This window comes from Nematostella vectensis, chromosome 15 (assembly GCF_932526225.1).
Source record: "Nematostella vectensis chromosome 15, jaNemVect1.1, whole genome shotgun sequence".
Taxonomy (NCBI): Eukaryota; Metazoa; Cnidaria; class Anthozoa; order Actiniaria; family Edwardsiidae; genus Nematostella; species Nematostella vectensis.
Window position 1 is genome coordinate 4,348,146 of NC_064048.1, and position 10,143 is coordinate 4,358,288.

The 10,143-nt window shown below is 40.2% G+C and overlaps 1 protein-coding gene across 3 annotated transcripts; it reads left to right on the forward strand.

Annotated features, from left to right (window-relative positions):
* The first annotated feature begins 3,591 nt into the window (after nt 1-3,591).
* LOC5515691 lies at nt 3,592-10,143 on the forward strand. 3 transcript variants are annotated; one of them, XM_048722890.1, is made up of 9 exons: nt 3,592-3,750; nt 5,451-5,615; nt 5,738-5,902; nt 6,454-6,618; nt 7,170-7,334; nt 7,457-7,621; nt 7,744-7,893; nt 8,979-9,152; nt 9,963-10,143. In XM_048722890.1, exons 1-9 carry the CDS (start codon nt 3,640-3,642, stop codon nt 10,089-10,091), a joined length of 1,389 nt encoding a protein of 462 aa, XP_048578847.1. In that variant the 5' UTR covers nt 3,592-3,639; the 3' UTR covers nt 10,092-10,143. The 3 variants fall into 3 exon arrangements, with proteins under 3 accessions (XP_048578847.1, XP_048578849.1, XP_048578848.1); XM_048722892.1 differs by lacking the exon at nt 7,457-7,621; XM_048722891.1 differs by lacking the exon at nt 5,451-5,615 and having other exon boundaries at nt 3,598-3,750.

A 10,143-nucleotide genomic window follows, 5' to 3' on the forward strand; every position in this document is an offset into this window, starting at 1 on the left:
ACAAGATGCAAGCGGCCGGGGCTACGTAACTATGTCGCACGACGAAGCGACAAAGAACCATCCTGCAGGATTGAACGACACCGCGAGTTTAGAGAAACAAGCACGAATGTAAAATGTGATGGCTTCAAAGCTTTTCAATTGTATATTTTGAAACTGAATCCCAAATGTGAACCATTTTTCCAGTATCCAAAGAAATGCTGGCGTCCCGACGACGACGTGTGGTTTGACAACAAGCCTGTCGGAGTAAACAAACTGGACGGTATGATGAAAGAGATAAGCCGTGAAGCAAACCTCTCACGTCAACACACAAACCACTGTGTCAGAGCCACTGCAATCACTTTGATGTCTAATGCTGGAGTTCCAAACCGCCATATTATGGCCATTTCTGGTCATAGAAACGAGCAAAGCTTGCCGCACTACAACACATGACCGTCCACACAGCAGCTTCCCCATTGCTCCGATGTTATTTCACGCAGTTTGACCTCAGGACAGTCCGTAGTCCCGATGAATCCTCAACAAGCAGCAGTGAGTCTTTCGACGGCTGTCCAGAAGAATAATGTGGTCGTTGATGTTACCAAGAGCCAAGGAATGCCATTTGGATCCTTGTTCAGTAACTGCACAATCCAAAATTCGACAAAATGTGCAGGTTGCGATGGAAAAAAGTGATCACTGAAATCGAACTGCAAGTGTAACCCCGTAAAAGCTGTAGCAATCTTGGTTTGGAAAAATTGTTGTAGAAACTTTTTAAAGACTGTTCTTTCCATTTTCTACTCAGTAGTAGTAGGTTTCCCGTAAGATTGCTTTTGAATTGTCATATGTTGTAGAGAGAAGTGTTCTCGAAATCCCGTAATAAAGATTTTGCCAATGTGTTGACCACGTGTGTCTGCGCACACACGATGATTATGTAATCACTTTTTCGGAAATTAAATTTTCGCTCTTTGCTATGTTATAAAAGCAACGGTCGATACTTAGCGTGCGTATATCTCTGGCAGCCAGAGTAGCACTCGGCTGCGCCTCGTGCGACTCTTATGCTACCATCGTGCTCTCTAAACTATGCGCGTGCTTCCAGAACTGGAACATTCCTTTACTAGAAAAAAAAATCTATAATATCCAAAAGTGCCCATGCTCGCACCTTTTCTATTGTTTCTGGCATTTTCTTAGTAATAAGCAATCCTTTGTTTTCAGGCAATTCATACATTTAACGTGGCAGAAGTTTGACCCCTTAATATTTGAACTTCATGTTTGCATAATGCATCTTGATATTAAACATTTCCAAATCCCCCATATTCTGTAAGCGACCTATTGAGTAAAACCTCAAAATTATCAAAGCTCCCTGCTCCTGTTGGCAAATACAATGTGAGGGAACATGTTGGTGCGTGTGGCAACCTACACTTTTTCTCCGAGTTATAAGTCGGATAAAAGGAATATTTGATATTATTTTCATACCCACATGGAGGTATATAGCCATTGCGCAAAAAAATGTCTTATAGAAAAAAGACTGTACTGGGATTTCTGTCGGCACGTTGTTACATAGCGCGTTGCTCCCCTACTGACGGATGGGAGAGGATCGCGGGCGCACCAAAGCCACAACAGCTGGAAACCTAGGATTTCCGTGCCGCAAAGAAAGAACGCGGACGTATTTACAAGTTTCTTTTTTAAACGTTTAAAGTCAACAAAACAAAAAGCCATTGCTAAGCAAATGAGTAAGTTATTCTTTTGGGGGGAACTGATCCATATAACTGCTGTATACTGTAAGATCCAAATAAATGATGTCTATCTGTGTTTCCATATAACTGCTGTATTCAGTAAGATCCTAATAAATGATGTCTATCTGTGTTTCCATATAACTGCTGTATTCAGTAAGATCCTAATAAATGATGTCTATCTGTGTTTCCATATAACTGCTGTATTCAGTAAGATCCTAATAAATGATGTCTATCTGTGTTTCCATATAACTGCTGTATTCAGTAAGATCCTAATAAATGATGTCTATCTGTGTTTCCATATAACTGCTGTATTCAGTAAGATCCTAATAAATGATGTCTATCTGTATTTCCATATAACTGCTGTATTCAGTAAGATCCTAATAAATGATGTCTATCTGTGTTTCCATATAACTGCTGTATTCAGTAAGATCCTAATAAATGATGTCTATCTGTGTTTCCATATAACTGCTGTATTCAGTAAGATCCTAATAAATGATGTCTATCTGTGTTTCCATATAACTGCTGTATTCAGTAAGATCCTAATAAATGATGTCTATCTGTGTTTCCATATAACTGCTGTATTCAGTAAGATCCTAATAAATGATGTCTATCTGTGTTTCCATATAACTGCTGTATTCAGTAAGATCCTAATAAATGATGTCTATCTGTGTTTCCATATAACTGCTGTATTCAGTAAGATCCTAATAAATGATGTCTATCTGTGTTTCCATATAACTGCTGTATTCAGTAAGATCCTAATAAATGATGTCTATCTGTGTTTCCATATAACTGCTGTATTCAGTAAGATCCTAATAAATGATGTCTATCTGTGTTTCCATATAACTGCTGTATTCAGTAAGATCCTAATAAATGATGTCTATCTGTGCTTCCATATAACTGCTGTATTCAGTAAGATCCTAATAAATGATGTCTATCTGTGTTTCATTAAAGTCAGGCGCGTACACAGGGGCTGCTTTACCCCTGCGGTCAAAAAGTGTGTCATTTCTTCAAATACTTTGCTTCTTCCATATGATACCTATGATCCCCCCCCCCCTTGTCGCGTTCCCAATCCTGGGAACGCGACAAGGTTTTGAAAAGGTTTTTAGAAAAGGTTTAAGATTTTTTTTGTTTAAAAAAAATCATGCTTTAATTTGGTCTGATTCGTAATTAAGTATTTTTTTCGTGTTTGGCTCAGGATACTTTCGTGGTGAAAAGATAAATCAATTTTTAAGATGCGGGACTTTCCATGCAAAAAGAAGAGGTGAGGAGGTACATTAGTTTTGTCGACAACGTAAAGAGCAACGTGCTTCCAAAATTAGAATTTCGTCAAAATTAAAACCATCCAATATTGACAATCTCTTGGAAAGTTGTTGTTGCCATGATACATGTGAATGGTGCGTCGACTTCGACAAAAGCATGGAAGCCTGTGATCGACTCAGAAAGTTCAACAAAACCGTCTCTGGGGCTAGCTGATAAAACAAAAACATGATTGCCTTTTTAAATACGATTCTTTTAAACGTGGACACATTCGGGATTAGATTTAGAAGAAACTTTTTAGTAAACGGACATTTTAACCCTATTTTGCGTAGAAGGAGATAGGGTGATAGGGTAGGAGAAGAAAAACTTATGTACTTTATTAGGGAATTATACTCTACCTATGTTGCTAAGTTCGTATATATATACTAAGTTCTGTTGCTAAGATAGGAAAGGGGTTGCCGATTTTACTTACACGCAGTAGCATGAATACGAGTGATAGAACGCAGAAAAGTCAATAAAATCATCTCTGGGCCATGCCTGGTTAAACAATGCTCAACAAGTATTAGCTTAGGACTCGGCTCAATGCCGTAAGACACGGAATCAAGGACAAGTGATGGTATATAAGGTGTGCAGGTCAGTCTAGTTCCATCATCGACCGCAGTGGGACTGAATCAAGATGAGGTCTGTACTTGTCTGCTTGCTGTTGGCTTCCTGCTTCGCTCTCCTCAGAGCTGAGGACGAGATGGATGACATGATGGGAGAGATGCTGATGGAAGATGAGTACATGGTAAGACTGTTGATAGCTGCTAGAGGGGATGGGATATAAAAGCATCGTATTTTTAGGTAGCCTATAGTATTTTTACCTTCATGTATGCGAGTGTATGGCCAGGGGTGCTTTGAATAAGGGCTCGTGAAAAAGGATTCAAGTGAAAAGAAAGCTTATTGTAAATGCGCAGAATTTTATTAGAAGGGAGTTGGGCAATAGAAGGGCCAGATTCAAGTTGATACATTATTACACAGAACAAAAAACAATTACTAACTTACTCAAAATGCGGGTTTGAACTTTTAGGCTCACAATATCTGTTTTAAGTTCTACTAGGCCCCTGCAATTCAGTTTTCTTTTGTTATTCATATATTTTATAATTTTTGTACCATGTGGGATTTGTCTCGTTTGGACAACATATGCCATATTTGAGAGTCCCCTTCAACCATTATTTGTTTTCCTTTTTTATCACCCTGGAGCTGTGTTAGTCGAGAATATCCACGCAAACTTATGGAAGTTATGTAACTAGGCAAAAACGTGTTTTATTTCGTTGTTGCGGGCCACTCTCTTGAGGACTAGAATCTCGAGTGTTATATTATCACAGCCTCAGGCATTTTTAGTCATCTAGAAAAACGAAATAGACTCCACGTATGTTCCTAGAAAAGAACATCACTGGTAGGAACACCAGATTCAAGTCTCCCATGATGCCTTTCGAGATAAAAGGATTTACCTATTTCACCCTTTCATTTACTGCAGCAAAACTGTCGTGATTGGTTTCAGACGTGCATGAAAGATGCATCTGATTTAGCGTTAATAAAAAAGTGCTACCATTCGTGGGCGACAACCCCCCTATAACAACGCTCGGGTGTGAGTGGACCCAGTCCCTCTCGGTCTCTCCTTCCCTCGGAAGATTGGATACCGTATTTACTCCAATAAACGTCTAATAGGCGCCAACCCCGAATAAGCGCCCCGTTTCGACCGTTTCAACTCGAATACCCCCCACCCATAGTAAAAATCATAGTCTGTTGCTGTTCATATAAACAATACTAACAAATTTTCCTGCAGTAGAGCACATAGACTCTGGAAAAGAAGGAGGCAAATTTTTCATAGATGAAAGTTTATTGGAAAGAGCTACTCCAAGCTGTACGAATATAGAGACAGAGAAGCTGTTGTAGTAGTATAAAAATTATATTAAAAGAAAAAAAGACGTTAGACCTTTTGTGCAAAGCTCGTCCTTTTGAATAAGCACCCTATATAAGAGTTCAAAAATTTTATAAGCGCCGGGGCGCTTATTCGAGTAAATACGGTAAGCTTTGCGATGTTCTCGATTAAATTTTTTGAAGCACAGGAAAGTAATTTTTTTAATTAGATGGCCATTTCGAGAGTTCTTCACATAATTTGCCTTTCCATTATCAAAATAATGACGAGAGAAAATACCGCTAATTTGTTTGTTTTTGTTCTAGAATGCTGTTCTAGAATGCTGTCGCCTTTGTGGATTTTCTATGATTAATCTGAACTAATTTTCTTACAGCGTCAGATACCTTTTTCTACACTAGTAGAAGACTGGAATCTTGTTCCCTCGGAAGATAAGCTTTGTAAAGTTCCCGATTGAATTTAGTATCAACGCACAGGGCTTACTTTTTTACATGGACGTTTCGAGTTTTCCTCACATAATTTTCCTTTACAATATTAAGCAATAACAAATTTATGCCTTTCTTTTATAGCAAAAATGCAAGGAGCAACTACAAAGGTGCATAAAAGGAACTAGTGACGCCGCTGTCCGGAATAAGTGCTACGAGGCTTATCGGAAATGCATGAGCGACAATCGACCAAAGCCATCCTACCGCCCGAGACCGAGCCGTCCCAAACCCACTCTACCTCCTTTCGCGGTAAGTGGCTCGCATCTCCTTTCTCGCGTTTTATTATCTATTGGATGGTTATTTCGAGATTTCCTCGCATAATTTGCCTTTCCAATATCAAAACAATGACACATTTATGCCTTTCTTTATAGCAAAAATGCAAGGAGCAACTACGAAGGTGCATGAACAGAACCAGTGACGCCGCTTTCCGGAATAAGTGCTACGAGGCTTATTGGAAATGCATGAGCGACAATCGACCAAAGCCATCCTACCGCCCGAGACCGAGCCGTCCCAAGCCCACTCTACCTCCTTTTGCAGTAAGTGGCTCGCATGTCCTTATTCTCGCCCTTTGGAGTAAGGCTCCATAATTTTTTTCATCCGTTAAGTTCAAAGACTTTGTATGGTTCGTACTAGAATAAGGGTGAAGGTAACGTTTTGGATCGCGCGGACGAGAGAAAATACCGCTATTGTTTGTTTTTGTTGCCTAAAATATTGTACAAGTGAAGTTGCGTTGTAGGTTTCTGTAGCATTAATCTGACCAAATTAAATTTTCTACCGGCGTCGGCTGCCATTATTTCACACTAGCATCCTATTTTGAACTGGAATCTCGTTTCCTCGGATGATTCGAGCCTAGTCCCAGACGCTCTTATTGGGTTTCCTGTGTTTGGGTTTCCTGTGGAAGGTGAAAGTTTCGACGTCACGGGAAACCAGGCGCCTCACGAGCGGTTTATCTCCGAGCAGAGTAAACCCGGTAAAAACGCCTGGCACTAGGCTCGGAAGATTTTATTAGATGGCCATTTCGAGATTTCTTCGCATAATTTGCCTTTCCAATATCAAAACAATGACAAACTGATGGCTTTCTTTATAGCAAAAATGCAAGGAGCAACTACGAAGGTGCATGAACAGAACCAGTGATGCCGCTGTCCGGAATAAGTGCTACGAGGCTTATCGGAAATGCATGAGCGACAATCGACCAAAGCCATCCTACCGCCCGAGACCGAGCCGTCCCAAGCCCACTCTACCTCCTTTTGCAGTAAGTGGCTCGCATGTCCTTATTCTCGCCCTTTGGAGTAAGGCTCCATAATTTTTTTCATCCGTTAAGTTCAAAGACTTTGTATGGTTCGTACTAGAATAAGGGTGAAGGTAACGTTTTGGATCGCGCGGACGAGAGAAAATACCGCTATTGTTTGTTTTTGTTGCCTAAAATATTGTACAAGTGAAGTTGCGTTGTAGGTTTCTGTAGCATTAATCTGACCAAATTAAATTTTCTACCGGCGTCGGCTGCCATTATTTCACACTAGCATCCTATTTTGAACTGGAATCTCGTTTCCTCGGATGATTTGAGCCTAGTCCCAGACGCTCTTATTGGGTTTCCTGTGTTTGGGTTTCCTGTGGAAGGTGAAAGTTTCGACGTCACGGGAAACCAGGCGCCTCACGAGCGGTTTATCTCCGAGCAGAGTAAACCCGGTAAAAACGCCTGGCACTAGGCTCGGAAGATTTTATTAGATGGCCATTTCGAGATTTCTTCGCATAATTTGCCTTTCCAATATCAAAACAATGACAAACTGATGGCTTTCTTTATAGCAAAAATGCAAGGAGCAACTACGAAGGTGCATGAACAGAACCAGTGATGCCGCTGTCCGGAATAAGTGCTACGAGGCTTATCGGAAATGCATGAGCGACAATCGACCAAAGCCATCTTACCGCCCGAGACCGAGCCGTCCCAAGCCCACTCTACCTCCTTTCGCGGTAAGTGGCTCGAATCTCCTTTCTCGCGTTTTATTATCTGTTAGATGGTTATTTCGAGATTTCCTTGCATAATTTGCCTTTCCAATATCAAAACAATGACAAAGTGATGGCTTTCTTTATAGCAAAAATGCAAGGAGCAACTACGAAGGTGCATGAACAGAACCAGTGACGCCGCTTTCGGGAATAAGTGCTACGAGGCTTATCGAAAATGCATGAGCGACAATCGACCAAAGCCATCCTACCGCCCGAGACCGAGCCGTCCCAAGCCCACTCTACCTCCTTTCGCGGTAAGTGGCTCGAATCTCCTTTCTCGCGTTTTATTATCTATTAGATGGTTATTTAGAGATTTCCTCGCACAATTTGCCTTTCTTATATCAAAACAATGACAAACTGATGCCTTTCTTTATAGAAAAAATGCAAGGAGCAACTACGAAGGTGCATGAACAGAACCAGTGACGCCGCTGTCCGGAATAAGTGCTACGAGGCTTATCGGAAATGCATGAGCGACAGTCGACCTAAGCCATCCTGTCGCCCGAGTCCCACTATTCCAGCCCAGGTGGTAAGTTCTTGGAGGGGGGGGGGGGGGGGGGGGAGAAGTTAGTCCCATATATTATTCAATAAACAAAGACTCGGCGCTTTATAGGGTAGGGTTTTTTAAACTTCGTCCCTAGACAAGTTGATTATATTTATATGCTATTTATCCCTAACGGGGTATATATTACTTCAAGCATTTTCGTCCTGAAAGCGGTTTCGATTTTATCATGTCCTTGTACGTTTATTGTCAAGTATACACTTATTTCAAATAACGTTGTCAGTGCAAACGGCAAATGGCGATTGTCTAATTACAGTTCCCCTATCAAAAATTACAATGGAACTCGTCAAATTTCTACTGAATGTAAAAAAATGTTGATAATTTCTGTGATTATATTACTTATCATCTTTATTCTTACAAATAATAATACCTATAAGCAGTGGTTGGTCTTAAAACTGCCATTTTCCAATTGCCATTCGCCATTTGCAATAACAACGTTTATTGAAATAGGTGTATGTCGTCAAGCCTCACCCCCTGCCCCACCCCCTGCTACGGCCCTGATGGTCTATAGCACTACGTCGTGTAATCTTTCCCCTTTGAAAGATGTAGATCAGAACTCACTTTAACATCCATTGTACGGTTGTATGACCATTACTGACTCTAAACATGACTGTACGGTTGAATGACAATAAGAGATATACTCAACTTTATTGTACAGTTGTGTGACAATAACTAACTCTAACATTAATTCATGACTGTAAGCTACTGTACAGTTATGACCATTACTGAGTCTAACATGAATTCATGAACGTACAGCTGTATGACCATTACTGACTCTAGCATAACTGTTTGGTTGTGTGACAATGAGAGACTCTAAACTTCATTGTACATTTGTATGAACCGTTACTGGCTCTAACATGACTGTTTGGTTGTGCGACAATGAGAGACTCTAAACTTCATTGTACATTTGTATGAACCATTACTGGCTCTAACATGACTGTTTGGTTGTCTGACAATGCGAGACTCTAACTTCATTTACGGTTGTATTACCATAACTGACTCTAAACATGACTGTTAGTTTGTATGACAATGACATCATTGTACTCTTGAAGGAGAAGTGCCGGATGGAACTCAAAGTTTGCTTGAATGGCTCCAGCGGTGGTTTCGACCGATTGAAGTGCTTTAACGCATTCGGGAAATGCATTTTTGAGAACAACAAGCCCGTAGGAGACGAGGAACTTGAGGACTTTGACGATGCAGCCCGCCTAAGTCTACCTGCCTTTGCGGTGAGCTCGTAACTTGTAATTTCCTACCTTAAAGCGTGCCACAATATTACTTCGACGACCTTAGTTTATCCTGTTTCTAAAATAGATACTTCATCATTGCTTCTGTTATATTTCTTACCTCTTGATAAATCTTATGATGAATACCTTTTGCAGAAAAGGTGCATGGATGCTCGTAACTTGTAATTTCCTACCTTAAAGCGTGCCACAATATTACTTCGACGACCTTAGTTTATCCTGTTTCTAAAATAGATACTTCATCATTGCTTCTGTTATATTTCTTACCTCTTGATAAATCTTATGATGGATACCTTTTGCAGAAAAGGTGCATGGATGCTCATTACTTGTAATTTCCTACCTTAAAGCGTGCTACAATATTACTTCGACGACCTTAGTTTATCCTCTTTCTAAAATAGATACTTCATCATTGCTTCTGATAGATTACTTGCCTATTGATAAATCTTATTGATGATTTCCTTTTGCAGAAAAGTGCATAGATGCTTGTAACTTGTAATTTCCTACCTTAAAGCGTGCTACAATATTACTTCGACGACCTCAGTTTATCCTGTTTCTAAAATGGATACTTCATCATTGCTTCTGATAGATTACTTGCCTATTGATAAATCTTATTGATGATTTCCTTTTGCAGAAAAGTGCATAGATGCTTATAACTTGTAATTTCCTACCTTAAAGCGTGCTACAATATTACTTCGACGACCTCAGTTTATCCTGTTTCTAAAATAGATACTTCATCATTGCTTCTGATATATTTCTTACCTCTTGATAAATCTTGTTGATGGATACCTTTTGCAGAAAAAGTGCATGGATACTGCTGCTGTTTGCAGGAAGAATGCTGGCAAGGACTGGAATAAGAGATGGGCCTGTAGACGAGCATTCGTGAAGTGCATTAAGGACAGCAAGCCAGACAGTGACGAAGTCTAGATGAATTCTTTTGACTTTTAGACGATCAGTGAATAAAATCAAGGAGCAGTCA